The sequence below is a fragment of the Coenobita brevimanus genome, chromosome 98, assembly GCF_032717465.1.
Source record: "Coenobita brevimanus isolate Jiangsu-jjx chromosome 98, ASM3271746v2, whole genome shotgun sequence".
In the NCBI taxonomy this organism is placed as follows: Eukaryota; Metazoa; Arthropoda; class Malacostraca; order Decapoda; family Coenobitidae; genus Coenobita; species Coenobita brevimanus.
The window spans coordinates 38,492,780-38,509,128 of record NC_137051.1 but is presented as its reverse complement, the minus strand read 5'-3'; the positions used below and the strand labels follow the sequence as shown (position 1 = coordinate 38,509,128).

The following is a 16,349-nucleotide window of genomic DNA, read 5'->3' as shown; positions in this document are numbered from 1 at the left end:
TCGCCAACCCTTATGGGAAAACATGATTAGAAAGAGAGTAACAGTTGACAAGATGCTATAGTAATTTGTGCTGGGTTGAGTTAGGCCTTGAACACAAAAAAATCCATCTTTACATTCGAAAGTGGATGAAGCTTTTGAAATTATTCTCCTGTTATTTCTCATGTATATTTATACGTGGTGTTTTTTTTATAAATATAGCAGTGTTACAACACATGAAATACACCATATGTTTACAGTTAGCTCTTTGCTTTGGGGGGAAAAAAAATCCAAACAGCAGTATTTCCCTATTTGAAACCACTGACCACCTTGGTAAAGATACTCTTGTTTGAGTGTACAAGAGATGTTTTTAAATCAGGTGGTTTCATAGTGGCTGGAGAATAGATAAGTCTTCCACATTATGTGAGTGAAAGTTGGAAGTGAAGACTGGCTGGTATGTGTGACAGTAAGCATGTATGATACCATAAGAACAAGATTTAAAGTGAGTGGTGTAGAGAATTTTTAATTAAAGATTGGAAGTTTAATATGGGTCAGTCTTGTGTTCCATTTTGTATATCCTAGTGCTTAAAGTGCTGTCATAGGACTTCTGGCGAGGGTTGCCATGGGAGTTGCTTTATGCAAATTACAAACTGCTGTAGAAAAACATAGCAAGGAGGTACTCTGGAGAAATTTAGGAAGTGGAAAGAGGGTGTACAGTATAGAAGTCTGATATTGAGTGTATGAAATCTGTTTGTCCTATTACAGTATTGCCAGGTGTCTTAATCCCATAAGGGGTGGGCACACACAATTCACCTCCATGTCACCCAGTCCCCTGCCGTTTCGCTGCCCTCCCCCCAGCTTACATCCACGTCTCTCATATACCCCTCCACTCCATTCCTCCAACTCATCCTTTGTCTACCCCTCCCTCTTCTCCCCTCCACCTCACATACACTGTCCTATTTAGTCTCTCGCTCTCCATCTTCTTCACATGGTCAACCACCTCAGTGTATTTCTCCTAATGCTTTCTGTCACATCCATATGCACACCACAATGCTTCTGGACTTCCTCGTTTGTCAGTCTCTCTCCATGTAACTCCACATGCTCCTCTCAGATAACTCATTTCCACTGCTGTTACTCTTGGTTTGTATCCTTTCAACAAGTTCCAAGCTTTGCTTCCAAATGTTAGAGAAGGAATCACAATACTGTAATGTAGCAACTTTTTTTTTTTTTTTTTTTTTTTTTTTTTTTTACGCTCACTTCCTACTTCTCATCATTGCTTTCAGTGAACCAGCAACTTTCTTCCCTGCTCTACCCTGTCAAGCACTACAACCTCCAAACTTCCACCATTACTCCTCACATTACCCACGTACTTAAATGCACTCACATTTTCCATTTCCTGATTATCCAGCCTCACTGTGCATTCAGTGACATCATTTCTGTTGAAGACCACAACTTTAGTCTTCTCTACACTCACATTCAGATTCCATTTTTCACATACTGTCCCAGACTCATTCACCGAGCCCTGCAGTTCCCCTTCGTCCTCACTTAACAGTAAGTTTCCAAATGCTGCCCACTCTCATTAGGGCTCCTCCAGTATCCACTGGCCAACCTTGTACTGTATTTCATTTATAATTCATCCATGTGTTAGGAGTGTAATGCTGTATGGTAGTGTGACCTGGGCAGTAGATTAAGAGGATGTTCGTTGGCTCAGATGTTCAGAAATAACAATGATTAGGTGGATATGCAGTGTGTCGTTGCATGCGAGACCTAGGAGGGGCTAGGTTTACAATGGAGGAGTTGTAGGGAAGGATGGGATTGGAGTGTATTGAGGTTGTGGTGAGGAGGGGTAGATTGAGATGGTTTGAGCATGTGGAAAGAATGGGGAATGACAATCGGGTGCAGAAATTGAGAAATGTGAACGATGGAGTGGGGTTGCGAAAGGCAGACTGAAAAAGACCTGGGACGAGGTCATAGAGTGTGACTTCAGGGATATTGGACTGAATAGGGAGGCAGCCAGAGGTCAAGCGGCATGGAAAGCCACCATTAGATGGTCAAGGCCGACGCATGCAAGCATGTTGGAGCCTTTATATACAAAACGAAATGAAATGATCCATATACAAATTGAACAACTGTGAAGAAATCCTGTTTCAATATGGCATTCAGATGGAAAAATTCACTCAGCTCATGCACATGCACTACAGACCTAGAGCCCTCATAACAAACTCTTCGTGGCATTCAGCATCTTCCCCTGTATGCCCTATATTTTTTATATTTTCCACAATCGTCTGTCCATTCTGCCATGTGCTTTCTTCAGATCCATGAAGGCAACATACAACTTCTTTGCCTTCTTTAGAAACTTTTCCATTAAACACCAAAGGATGATTATCTGGAAGATACATACCGGTACATATATTGTAGACATTTGGTGAGGCAGTGGTTTGATTGCACTTGTCAGCCCTCTGACCCCCCCTTTATGTTCAATGCATTCCGAGTTGCATGGTCTCCTGTTTAGTCTGGTCAGTTCCCCTTACCCTGAAGTCCCTATCAGGATTTCATCACAGGTTCTAAGTTTAACTTGACCAACATGCACAGAACTACCCTCTCTTGTGTTCAAATCCATTTCTCTTCTCCAGCGATCGTTTGTCAGTAAACCGACTCCATCACATCTTCCATATTCTTGTACAGGTACATATCACAACTTCGTTGTCTTCCACTTCATGCATTGTACCTTCATTTCACTCAGTCTCATCGTGTCATACATTCCTTCCATGAAAACTCTCATGACACCCTTTTTTGTTTTTTCCGCACTTTCTCACTGAACACTGATACAAGTTTGCATCACTAACGTTTAAGGCATATGTGACTTTATTCTTGGGTATATCATAATGGTAATGAGATTCGCAGCCCAACAACCCTCCACCTTCTTCAGTCTTTTGGAACACATAGGGAATATGTGGGTACAGGTGTAGGATATTCATGTGATCCTTTGGGATACCTGAAGAAAAAGAGGAAGTACATTTAATTACCTGTACAGGATTATTCTTTTCCTTTGTGTCAGTTTTAGTTTGTTGGCTGATAATCTGCTTTCTTTTAGTGTTGATCAAGCTAGCAGAAGTCATGGTAGATGAAAAAAAAAAAAAAAATCATTGTACAGGATGGTGCCCTGCATTGAATATCATCTGTGTCGTGGAAATGGCTCATTTAGCTGGTGTGAAGAGTGTAGACATTTTGGCTTTCTCTTGGCTTTATTTCAAACTTGCAGTCAGTGACTGTAAAAAAGAAGCCGGCACAGTAAAAATGAAAGGGTTATGGGAAGTAGAAAATGTTGCTGGGTAGATATCAGTAGTACTGACTGAACAGTCCTCATAACATACAAATATGCCAAATAAAGACCAGTGGGGACCATCATATACTGTACATCGTTAATGGGTATGTCTTATCTGGCAGATGGTACTAGTTCCCTAGGTCACTCTCGTACTCCAGACAGAAATGCTTCTTATTTTTCATTACAGAAATTCAGTCATTCTCGTGTGTGGCGAGTTAGGAATGGCAGTAGGCCGTGAGTTTGAAGAAGTACTGTACATGAATACTGTACAGTCATACTACAGGTTTATGAGAGGGACAAACCTTGTAATCACTCTGGCTAATGCTAGACAGTTACACATATATTCTACTTAAAGAAGCTCCTACAGCTAAAGTATTAAGAAAACAACATGTGTCCTGTGTGGGACAAGTTTTGGTAAAATGAAAATTTTTTTTAGGGAAATGGAAGCAGATGGACTTTATACAACAGTTATGTCATTTGGTTGAATGTCTTGGTTCTTATTATTTTATTAATGAACTTAAAGCCACATCTGTTGGATGACGTGTAGCTACCTTTATATTAGCACGGTATTGTCCATGGTCATTCTGATAGAATGATACAGGAAAGAGAGAGAGAAAGATATTTTTGACAAAAAAAAAAAAAAGGAAGAGAAGGGGAGAAAAATGCAAGCTTTAATATATAAATACAATTGAAAGATTAACTACCAGGCTACAAACTAAACGCTATCAGTATAGTGTGAGGCATTCCCACCCCACAGAGATGTTGAATGACTTGGGAAGTGTAAGATGTGGTGGTGTTGTCACAAAACTCAGCTCTTATTTGTTGCCAGTTTCAGAAAATGTCTAGTTTTATCTGCTTCATAGATGCAGTAATTGAAAGTTTGAATATTTAGAGTTAGTGACAAAATCTGTGCAAATACATGCTTTTTATTGGAGTTTTCTTTGAAAGAACCACGGTGGTGAATTTACCTGAGAGGTTGGTTAAGTCTCATTTACTATTGAAAAATATAATTGGGAAATAGTCAGGTACTGTATTTTGATTATATCCATTGCCTCAGCAGATCGCCTATTTTAATTACGCTGTTGAGTTCTGATCTAATGTGTAAAACTTTCAAAAAATGTAATACAGTAGTTTTGTCAGTACTGTATATGGAAGTCATAGGACCTTGTAATATTGCTATTGTTTTACTTGTTGGTTTTATTTAAAAGAAGTACAAATGTAGAGTAAAAGTTCGGTACAAAATTGTTAGTTGTACATTTTTATTGAATAAATTTCATTTCTAACTTACAATACAGCATTTTTGGAATGAGGAAATAAGTTGATGATTAACTGTAATTTAATACAAACTTCTCATTTTCAGATGAACAGGTGCAACCAACGACAAAAATGTCAGTTTCCAGTTCAGACATATGACTTAAAGCAAATTTTGTTTTTCCTGAATCTCCTTGGACAGATCAAGGAGTGGGGTGGATGAAAAGAGGTCACGTCGGGATAAAGAACGTCGAGACCGGGATAGACGAGAGGATGGGTCAAACCGCCGAGATAGCTATCGAAGTCGTGACAAAAGTTCTGCTCGTGAGCGATCAAGGGCAGAAGAGAGGGACCGCAGGGAACGCAGTCGAGAAAGGAAGGAGAAGGAGAGGCAACTGCGAGAAAAGGTACTTAAATTTAGATCATTGTACATGGTTGCCAAACTGTTGATAAAAACCGAGACAATATAAACAGAACATAGATGATGCATTGCACGTTGTGTATGTATGCGAGACAGAGATGAAAGGGAGGGAAATGGTTGTGGGAAGGAGTGAAATATATAAGGTCAGATGTGAGCATGTATGGGTAGGGTAAAGGAGGAGATGATGATGTTGATGAATGATGAATGGCAGAGTGGAATGGAGGATTTGAAGTGTATCAGCTCTAAATGCATCTACATGGTGGAATTAGAACCGATTATTGTGGGTGCACCATGTAATGACGGAGGAGGAAGCAAAGGACAGGTTTTGGGACCAGCTAGGTGAAGTAGTAGGATAAATACTCTGAGTTATAGAATGTTTGTGATGGGAGATCTAAATGTGAGAGTTAACAGCAGTCCTGTGAATGATGTGTTATTTTTGAGAGCTGTTGGAAAATATTAATGGAATGGCAGTTGCAAGATATGTATAGAGAGAAGGTAATGCATTAAGTAATTCATATTTCAAATGCAAGGAAGCTCACAAATATGTATGTTATAGCAAGATTAAAAAGAATGTTGGAAGGAACCAAACTGATAGCATTCTTGTAGAAAAATGCTTGGGAGCATTGTTAACCTGATAGCTGTGCGAGAAAGGTAGCGGTATCATATTTTATAATTTATAAAGGCTTCAACATGCTTGCATTTGTCAGCCTTGGTTGCCTAATGGCAGCTGTCCACACTGCCCAATCTCTGGCAGTTTTCCCTATTCAGTCTCTTATCCCTGAGGTCACATTCTATGACCTCTTCCCAGGTCGTGTTTGGTCTGTCTCTCACAGCCTTACCCCTAACGTTAATACTTCTCACCTTCTGTACCCAGTTGTCTTCCTCCATTCTTTCAGTGTGCCCAAATCGTATCAGTCTACCCCTCCTTATCACAACACCAACACGCTACAGTCCCATCCTTCCTCACAACTCTTCTGTTGTAAACCTAGCTCTCCCAGGCCTTACATTCAAGGATGCACTACACACCCATCTAAGGTGCAGAGTTTTATTTGATCATATAATTGTGGTATGTGGGATGAAATTGAAAATACTTTGGAGATAAAGGAAGTGGTAATATTCATAGTGAAAGATTGAAAGTGGAAAAGCTTAAAAACAAAGTGGTGAATAAGTATAAGCTTTAAGGTAGTGGAGGAGTTAGGGTCTACAGTTGGGAGCAAATTTTATTTGGAAAAAACATGGAGTGTATACAGGAAGTGTTTGGTAAGGAAGTTCTGTGTGGTGTTGCGAGGTTAGCAATAAGAAAGAAAAGTATAGCTTGATGGGATAAGGAAATTGATGGAACAGTGGAAGAAAAGGGGAAATAGTGGCTAGAGTGAATGAAAGAAGGAGGTTCCAGTGAAAGCAGGGACTACATTGAGAATAAGAAACGTGAAGACTAGTTAGGAAAAGAAAAGTATATGATTGTTGATGATTAAGGAAGAATATAAGCTACTCTGAAAAACAGGATGTGGAAAAAGTGTATGACAAAGTGAATAGAGAAGGTTTGTTGAAAGTTTAACATAGTGTACATACAGTATGCATGGAAAGCTCTTTAATGTTGTAAAGAGTTTTCACAATGTGTATGAGTAGATATATTTCTAAGTGAGTAGTTCAACATCAGTTCAAGAGCAAGACACGAATGTATAATGTCTATGGCTCTGCAATGTGAGATAGGGTAAAACTCAAGTTGTTGTTTTTGTAATTGTTGTTGTTCAACCCAGATCCATCTGATCAAGCAGATCTGTCAACTGCAGGTAAGCAGCTACCCATGTAGGGTTGTCTCACAGGTTCCATACACTGCTTGTGTCGTGTCATTTTAGTGTGGTATGTGCTGTGCAGTACTCCATTAAGTGTGTCATGTTATGTGGGCCTAGTCTGCAAGCAGGGCACATGTCATGTGTTATTCCATCCAACCCAAATCTAAGCTGGTAGCTAGGGAGGGCAGAGTAATGTCCTGAACTAAGTCTAGCTAGATGAACTCGATCATATCTATATGAGGAATACCTCTGATGGGTGGATGACAGGAGGGGGGACTTGGGTGTATTGCCCTGTGCCTGGAGTAGGTATGAAAGTGTTTCTTCATGACTGGTGTTGGAGTGTTTGGGGGTGGAATGTTGTTGTATAGGTTTTGATGTTTGTGTAATGATTGTTTTATGTGCCTAGTTGTGTTACCGAATGTGCCTTGTGTAATTAATAATAGTTAAAAATAACTTCATCTGTACTAAATGCTCTGAACTCTCCAACTCGAATTCTTCCCCCTCCTTCTGGCGCCTTGCCAGAAACCATTCTAACAACTTTACCTCATCATCCTTCCCTCCTCTTTTCCACTCTGATGGCCCTATAGATATTTCTTCAGCTGATAAAGCACAACTCTTCTCTCAGACGTTCCCCTCCAATTCCACAGACAATTCCGGAGCTGTCCCTCTATCTCTTCCCCTCTCTGACTCCCTCATGGTTGACATTAAAATTTCTTCAGCTGATGTATTTACTGCCATCACTGGCCTCAATACTAACAAGGCATATGGGCCTGATGGGTCCCTCTTGTTGTCCTCAAGAACTGTGCTTCTGTGCTTACACCTTGCCTAGGTAAACTCTTTCGTCTTTGTGTATCAGCTTGCACCTCTCCTTCTTGCTGGAAGTTTGCTCTCATTCAGCCTGTCCCAAAGAAGGGTGACCATTCCCAGCCCTCTAACTATCCCCCAGTTGCTTTAACATCCTGTATTTCAAAAGGTTTCGAGTCTATTCATGATGAAAAAAATTTTAAAGCATCTTTCCTATCACAACCTTCTTTCTGACTGTCAGAATGGGTTCCAGGAGGGATATTCCATTGGTGATCTTCTCACCTACCTTTCAGACTCCTTGTCATCCTCCTTTCGGGACTTTGGCAAAAGCTTTGCCATCACACTTGACATCTTAAAGGCTTTTGATCGAGTCTGGCTTAAATCTTTTATATCCAAACTACCCTTTTACGGTTTCCATCCTTCTTTCTGTGCCTTCATCTCCAGCTTCCTTTCTGGTCGTTCTATAGCTGCCATTGTAGGCAGTCACTGTTCTTCTCCTAGAACTATCAGTAGTGGTGTTCCTCAGGGCTCTGTCCTATCACCAGCTCTCTACCTTTTTTCAACTTTCTTCCTTTTTTTCATCATTGACCTTAGCTGTACATCTAACCCTATCCACTCATATGCAGATGACTCCACCCTTCACCTTTTCATTTGCTTCCCACAGTGTCCATCTCAGTAGTTGCTTCAACAAACAACGGATGAGGCTATGGCACACCTAATGTCTGACTTGGCTCATATCTCTGATTGGGGTAAAAATAACGCTTGTTGTTTTCAGTGCATCAGAAACTCATTTCTTACAGCTACCAACCTGACAGAGTCTTCCACAGGATTATCCTTTAATTTTTAACAATATCTAGCTCAATCCCACATCACCTTTAAACATACCTGGGGTTTCATTCTCTTGGGATTTATCTTGGAAAAAGCATATTACCTCTCTTGTAAAATCCACTTCCAAGAGATTGGATGTGCTGTGCTGACTCTGTACCTTCTTTACCTCTACACAGTTGTTGGCTTTATACATGGGTTTTATTCGCCCCCGTGTAGAATACAACTCTCATGCGTGGGGAGGCTCTCCACACAAAGCTCATCTCAACAGGGTGGAGTCGAAGGCTTTTTGTCTCATTAACTCTCCTCCTCTTACTGGCTTCCTTCAACCTCTGTCTCTTCACGGCACTGTTGCATTTTTATCTCTCTCTCTCTCTCTCAATTTTTTTTTTTTTTTTTTTTTTTTTTTTTTTTTTTTTGACCACCTCTGAACTGTCTATTTGCATCCCTCCACCACTATGGCTGGCATGTAGAATTCTATTTATCTATCTATTGCCAGACGCCTCAATCCTGTTTGGGGTGGCCGCAAACAAATCGCCTCCAAGTCGCCCTGTCCCCCGCCATTTCACTGCCCTGCTCCCAACTCACACCCCCCTCTCTCATATAACTCTCCACCCCATCCCTCCATCTCATCCTTGGCCTCCCCCTCCCTCCCTCCCCCTCACTCACATACACTCTCTTTGTCAGTCTTTCACCCTCCATCCTCTCCACATGGCCAAACCACCTCAGTGTGTTCCTCATATCGCTTCCTATCACATCCACATCCACACCACAACGCTCCTTTATATCCTCATTCGTCAGCCTGTCTCTGAACGTGACTCCACAGGCTCCTCTTAAATAACTCATTTCCACTGCTCTCACTCTTGACTTGTGTCCTTCCAACAACGTCCAAGCTTCACTTCCGTATGTTAGAGTTGGTATCACAATACTGTCATGTAGAATTCGCCAAGCAGTAAACTCTCATCTCTGTTCTGTCCAACTCTGTAATGCAAGAGTTAACTGCTACTTCCAGTCCTTTTATGCAACAGGTCACCTCTGGAACTGTTTCCCTCTGTCTGTTTTTCTTACTGCCTACGATATCCAGTCTTTCAACCGCAGTGTGTCCAGGCATCTCAAAATGAATGGATCTTGAATTTGGCTCTCTGTTATATTGTTTTTGTTTTCTCTTGGAAGGAGGAATTTGCTGTCCCCTGGCCTTTGGTTCCTTATTCTTTGTGTTAAAAAAAAAAAAAGAAAAAAAAAAATCCTGGAGTGTTGTGTACAGGTATTAACAAATGACGAGTGTTGTGTATTGGCATGGGCTCTATGTAGGATTAAGTGTCTCTTAAATCATAGTAGTCTTTGACAGGGAGGACTTTAGTTTCAGAATGTAAGTGAGCTCTGGAAGTGGATTTGGTGCAGCTAGTGGTGATGTGTAAGACATTGTTCTGTATGGTTTGCAAGCTGTTTTAATAAGTATTAGGATGGGAGCCCATGCCAAGCATAGATCATCTCTGATTTAATGAATTGTTTGTAGAGTAAGGAGAGCTTCTTATTGCTGCCCTGAGTGCATTGAGCCTGGGCATGCTTCCCCTCATGATGTCTTGTATGTGGTCCTGGAAGATAAATCATGTGTCACTCCAAGGATCATAGGAGAGGGTGTGTTTGTCAGTGTGTCACACATACATTGTTAAGTGTGATAGGAGAGAAGTACCTGTGTTCTTGTGTACTGCTGATGATGAGTGTGGTGGTGGATTTGACTAGGGCAGTTGTCAACCTGTTGTCCTTGACCGAAGTCAGCAGTTTGGCATGTGGTTATGTGTTTGTGAATGGCTAGGGTGTGATGCATGTATAGGTTTGAAGAGTGTGAATGAGAGAATGGATTCTAGTGGAACTTCATTTGATTAATTTCATGTTTGTGATATAGACAGTTAGGCTGAACCATATGTTCTCTTGGTTCCATCTGAAGTAAGACAGTGATTTGATTATTGCAGTGTGTGTTGTCGTTAACTTCAGGTGTGGTTTTTAACCATTTCCCCCCCCCCCCCAGTTACAGCAGGAGAAGGAGCAAAGAGAACGGGAGTGGAAAGAAAGAGAGGAACGCCGGAAAAGGGAATGGGAGAAGAAGATGGAGGAAAGGAAGGAGAGAGAGAGACTGCGAGAGGAGAGGCTCAGGGAGCGGGCTGACAGCAGGGATAAAGAAAGGGAGCGGCGAAGAGATGATACCTACAGAGATCGTGACAGGGACAGAGACAGGGAGAGGGATAGAGACAGAGATCATGACAAAGACAGAGAGAGAGATAGAGACAGAGATAAAAAGTGAGTACAGTATTTTTGTCTTTCTGTATAGCGTTTGCAATAATGAAGCAATAGCTATAACAGAATTGTAACTCGTCATCTTCTAGAAAGCAAGCTGATTGTGCTGTATTAGTGAGTTGTAATGTGCAGTTTTGACTGTAAGAAATTTAGCGACCCCATAGACTATGTTTTGTATGTTTATTCACAGTTGGCCAGTGGAAAAGAAAATGACTAAGAATGACTCTTTGATTCTCAGGCCAGAAATTGACTACAGTCGAAACCGTGAAATTGACCGAGAGAGGGAGCGCCAGAAGGAGCTGATATTTGGGAAACCACAGGAATCTACCTCAGAGAGTGAAGTGGGTGACATTGACTTTGAGGAGGATGAAGAAGAAGAGGAACAGAAGATTGAGCGCATGAGGAAGCAGAGGGAAGAGCTTTACAAAGTTAGTGAGTTTAAGCTTGGTAGTATTGAGGTTTGAAGTTTTATCTTTATAAACAAATACAGTTAGGAAAAAATATATATTACCCCCATTGTTGTCATCATCCTGACCTTGTTTTATTTTTTTTGCCACCTAAGGATGTGATGAGGAAAACATAATCTCAGGTGAACTATCAACAGCATGCCTAGTGAAGTAGGCAAGTCTTGCAGGAATACAAAGAATTCACCATCATTGTAAAGACTCCTTATGGCATTCATCACTTTCCTGTTCATTCCATTCATACATAAGTAAAAAATAAATGATCTGAACAGGAATTGAAAAATACCCCATAATTGGAAATACAGGTACAGTAATTGGAAATGAAAATCACATAAACTGAACTAACTAGAATCAATAATTTATATATTAATTCCGATCTAGGATTTGAATTGGAATTGATAAACATGAAAGTGATGCATCCCTGACAACAGAGAGTATGTGGCATAATTTAAAAAGGATGTTCAGAGAACACTGCTGCACAGTTGACAACATTGGAAGGTATAATTCCTTCATTTGGACAGAAGTGTATTTATAACTTTCTGTCAGTATTACTGGTACATTACATTGTGAGGATGATGATAAGGAAAGGGGAGGTGAACATGGAAGTAAAGAAGTTGTTCCATGATAACGTTGTGATCTGTACTCTAACACGTGGAGATGAAGTGTGGATTTCAGTGAAAAACCATGGGTCAGGAATGAGAGGTGTGGATATGGGTTAGCCGAGAGAAGAATGTGAAGTTAGGTAGAAAGACAGACAGCCTAGTGAATTTAATGAGTATTGTGATGTTAGAGTAGATATACTGGAAGGTGTTGGGAGAAATATCCTCAGATGGTTAAACCATGTGGAAAGATTGGAAAATGAGAGATTGAACAGGAGAGTGTATGTGTGGGAGATGGAGGGGCAGAGGGGGTGGAGACTGAGGTTGAGATGGATGAATGAGGGGAGAGGTGCTTGAATGAGGGTGGTGTGAGTTGGAGAGAAGGCAGCTTGATGTCTGAAGCCAGAGTGACAGAGACAGTTGGTCGTGACCACTCCAATTGGTACAATGGTATTCTGCTGTAGATAGCACTCATACACATTTACAAAACTCTAAACTACTCTTCAGTGGATGCATTCATACTGTAATTAGTGGGCAGCAGAACACAACATTATGGGTGTTAACATTACCAAAGATAAGGAGGAAGATATGTATACAGTAATTTAGAGGTGGAAAGTACTGTAGAAGCTGTTAGTTGGGAGTCTTGGAGCCTCTGGTTGTGAATGTATTGCTTGAACCAATAGTACTGTTGTAGTAGTAATAGTAATAGTAGCTCCAGGCTGATCTTAAACATGAACCTAGTAGGCTACAGGCTAAAGTTGGTCTTCTCCAGCAGTCCACAGCTGCTCTTGGAGTAGAGGGAAGGAGTTGAAGGATGTATGTATACAGTAGCTGGGTAGCCCAGCTATATCATTGCCACAGCATAAAGGCATCCCATTCCAGGACTTGCTTGAACCAGCTGTTGCTGTATAGTAGTCCCCCCCCCTCTTTTTTTTTTTTACATTGTCATTCACATCTTCAAACAGTTGTAGTATTTTTATTTATTTATTTATTTTTTTTTTTTCCATTTTCAGAAACTAGGGTTAGAAAAGGACTCATCACAGGGGACGCCTGGTAGCAGTGTGGTTCCGTCCCTCACCAACACTCCTCGGGATTCACCAGCACCAGCCTCAAGGTCAGTGTTTGCATAGTTGTAGATTATGTGTTTACTTTAGCAAAATATATTTGTATAATTCTTTTCAAATGCCGTTTATTTGTTAGTCAGGTATTGCATATTGGCCTCTCACTCACTTTGAATCATTTTATTTCATATACCTGTACTAGTATTTATACTGTTGCTTTTATAATTTATTCCTGTGTATATCATATTAATAGATGTTTTTCCCCTATTAGGCCACCATCACAACTGCAGTCAGCTGAAGAGAGTAGGGAGAAGTCTCCCTCAAGGTCCCGGGAAAAGTCTCCGTCGAGGTCCCAGGAAAAGTCTCCCTCGAGGTCCCGGGAAAAGTCTCTCTCAAGGTCCCGGGAAGAGTCTCCCTCAAGGTCCCGGGAAAAGTCCCTCTCAAGGTCCCGGGAAAAGTCCCCCTCAAGGTCCCGGGAAAAGTCCCCCTCAAGGTCCCGGGAAAAGTCCCCTTCAAGGTCCCGGGAAAAGTCCCCCTCGAGGTCTCGATCTCGTTCTTTGCACTCCCGTGCATCAAGTAGTCGTAGCAGAAGCAGAAGCACCAGCAGGAGTAGGAGCAGAAGTAGAAGCAGGAGTAGTAGTGAAGACAAGGAGAATCAGAGTAATAAACAGACTGAAAACAAGGAGAAACAAGATAATGAATCATCAAGTGAAAGGAACTCTAAGGAATTGCAAGACCAGTTCAAAGCAGGGGAGAAGGAGAATGAGGAAGAGTCTGCTCACAATAAGGGCCTTACAGAAAAGGACAGGAAAACCAAAGACATGTTTTCAGACATGTTTGGGGACAACTTTGCAGTGGATAAGCTTGGGGACATCCACCAGGGAGCTGCAGAGAACCCCAACCTGATGGACAACTGGGACGACGCTGAGGGATATTACCGTGTACGCATTGGTGAAATACTGGATGCAAGGTGAGTTCATGGTTAGTGTAGTTATTTAATGATTGTTGTTTACTTATGTGGAGAGAATGGGTGTTAATAGAGTGGTAAAAAGGGTTTACTTGAGCAAGTTTGAAGGTGGGAGGAGGTATGGTAGATCAAGAAGGTCGATAGGTATGATAATGAGTGTTTGCAGAAGAGTTATGGAGAGTGATGAGGTTAGGGAACTGGCAGTGGATTGAGCTGGCTTGAAGACTTTTGTACGAAGGAATGTATTACAAGTTTGGCACCCCTGTTCTTTCCCAGTGAAGTGATAGTCATCAGATTGACTCTGGGTGATAGGTAGTATGAAGCATTTTAGTATGCATGTCTGTGAAATGAAGTCAGGATTCCAGGGGTTTCATTGGTGAGTGAGTGATGGTGGCCTATTCGTTTGATCAAACGTTGGTTGATTTCTATTACCGTATTTAAACTTCTGGCTCTTAGGGACCCTACCTCAACCCCATCTTAATGTGGGGGAAGAGGTATAGATGATGATGATGTTTACTCATCCAGACATTATCACAGCTACTCCTGTATATGCTGTATGTTTACATCTCGTTATGTGAAATGCAATCTTGCTTCCAGTAACACCAAGCCACCTTTAACCAGTTGAGTTGAGGGACCTCTTTTTTGTAAACCGGTTTAATACAAGACACCTTCCCTAAGTTATAGTATTACATGGTAGCATTGATTAGCTAAAAAGGACATCATCTGGAATAGAGTTAAACATCAGTTAGGGATGTACAGAGGGTGAAACTGTAATATTTTGAATTAATCTGAATTTGGGAGGAGATGTGGTATATCAGCAAAAAGGTGAATGGATTGGTAAATAAATGTATGGAAGTTTAGGAAGCTCAGTAGTTTACAGGGGATTCATTTGATTGTATGAAGCTCCAGGATGTGTAAAAATATATGGAGAAGCACTGACAGGGGTTTGACATCCTTTTTTAGCGTGATGGTCAACAGAATGACTACTTGGCAAATGTGTGTGAAGCATATGTGTAAAGATAAATTTTTAAAAATATGCACAAATGGTTAACCTTGTGAGATGTAGTCTAGATTCAGGGGTTTGAATGATTGTGGGAGCCATTTTTCTGGACATGCGGTTCCCATTTATTCCACCTCCACACTTTTCCTTACCTTGTTTCTGGATCTTACCTCCCTTCCCCCCCCCCCCCTTTTTTTTTTTTTTTTTTTTTTTTTTTTTTTTTAACCAAGAAACATGTTTTCCAAATGCTGAAGTGCAATTAGAGGAATGTTATCATGCTCATGGATAGCTGCAAACATCAACCCATCTCTTTACTGGGCAAGTGATCACTTTGGTACTGTACCTTATTCTGGCTAATGCCAAAAGTTTTATTAAGCTCAAGACAAAAGGTTTAATCCATAGTGGCTGGACTTTTTTTTTTTTCCCCTATGTTCAGATATTGGTGGATAATTGATATATGGCTGTACTTTTCCCATGCAGGTACACTGTGTATGGGTATACTGGACAGGGAGTGTTCAGTAATGTTGTGCGAGCCAGGGATGCTGCGCGAGGAGGCCAAGATGTTGCAATCAAGATTATCAGGAACAATGAAATTATGTTAGCATCGAGTGTTATGTATTATATAATCTTCATTGACATTTGGTAGATGATGCATGCATAGAGTTATGTGCAAGAATCATAGTTTAGTCTGTATTCAGGCTAAATTTGTTCAGTAGGTGCATATTAGCCAGGTAAATACAACCAGTGCTGCTCATCAAACAGATGGACACCATCCCTGACATAACCCAACCCTACATGTTATTAGCTCAGTACCAGTAGCATAGCTAGGTCTTCATAAATGGGGCAGCCAAGGTAGGGCCAAGCCTTAAAGTTGGTGAGGGGTGCACTGTAATGTAGTGTGCACACATTGAATAAACCAGATTTCAAATGGGAGGGCCAGTGGGGAGGGCCAAGGGTCTGGCTGGATGCCATCTGCTGTGTATGCTCATCATTTTGCCGTATAGTCTTTGCTTTATACACAGCTTATAGTTCCACTTGGAAATCACCTGTAACATGAGTAGTAACAAAGATAGATTCTGTCCTTAGCGGCATTACACTCACTTGTCTGCAACTCTTTCGTCATTCATATTGTACCATTCTGGAGGGGATCTGTGCTGCAGTGGAGTTAGCTGATGCTAACGCACCAGTTGCACTTACAGTGTGATATTTCTCTCTCTCTCTCTCTCATTTTAGTCAGCCAGACATCCAGCAGCAGCATGAAATATTTTAGCGGTTACGATTATTCTTTGAGCAGTGAGCTCATACTTTGTCTTTCTCATGTAACACTCACCACCATGTCCTACTGATCTTTGTGTTGCATATACATCATGATGTATTCCTATTAGGGGGCTATGCCTATTCCTACACTGCTGTCGTGAAACGTCCATTGCAGTCAAAGGAGCCTTAGGAGCAGAACATGCATGACCACTCTGACCATCAGAGTGGTCACTTAGGTGGATGTAAATATGGCCTCAAATGATTTACTTGTATTTTAGATCCACATATGATATGCACTGCATCAGCTG

At 41.1% G+C, this 16,349-nt stretch overlaps 1 protein-coding gene across 1 annotated transcript in view; it reads left to right on the top strand.

Annotated features, from left to right (window-relative positions):
* Prp4k (Pre-mRNA processing factor 4 kinase) overlaps positions 1 to 16,349 on the top strand; it is a 95,253-nt gene that overhangs the window by 40,769 nt on the left and 38,135 nt on the right. Inside the window, exons 6-11 of the mRNA XM_080283824.1 lie at positions 4,755 to 4,959; positions 10,428 to 10,696; positions 10,932 to 11,121; positions 12,770 to 12,870; positions 13,089 to 13,787; positions 15,265 to 15,381. Coding sequence (XP_080139950.1) covers positions 4,755 to 4,959; positions 10,428 to 10,696; positions 10,932 to 11,121; positions 12,770 to 12,870; positions 13,089 to 13,787; positions 15,265 to 15,381 — 1,581 coding nt within the window. The remainder of the gene's footprint in view (positions 1 to 4,754; positions 4,960 to 10,427; positions 10,697 to 10,931; positions 11,122 to 12,769; positions 12,871 to 13,088; positions 13,788 to 15,264; positions 15,382 to 16,349) is intronic.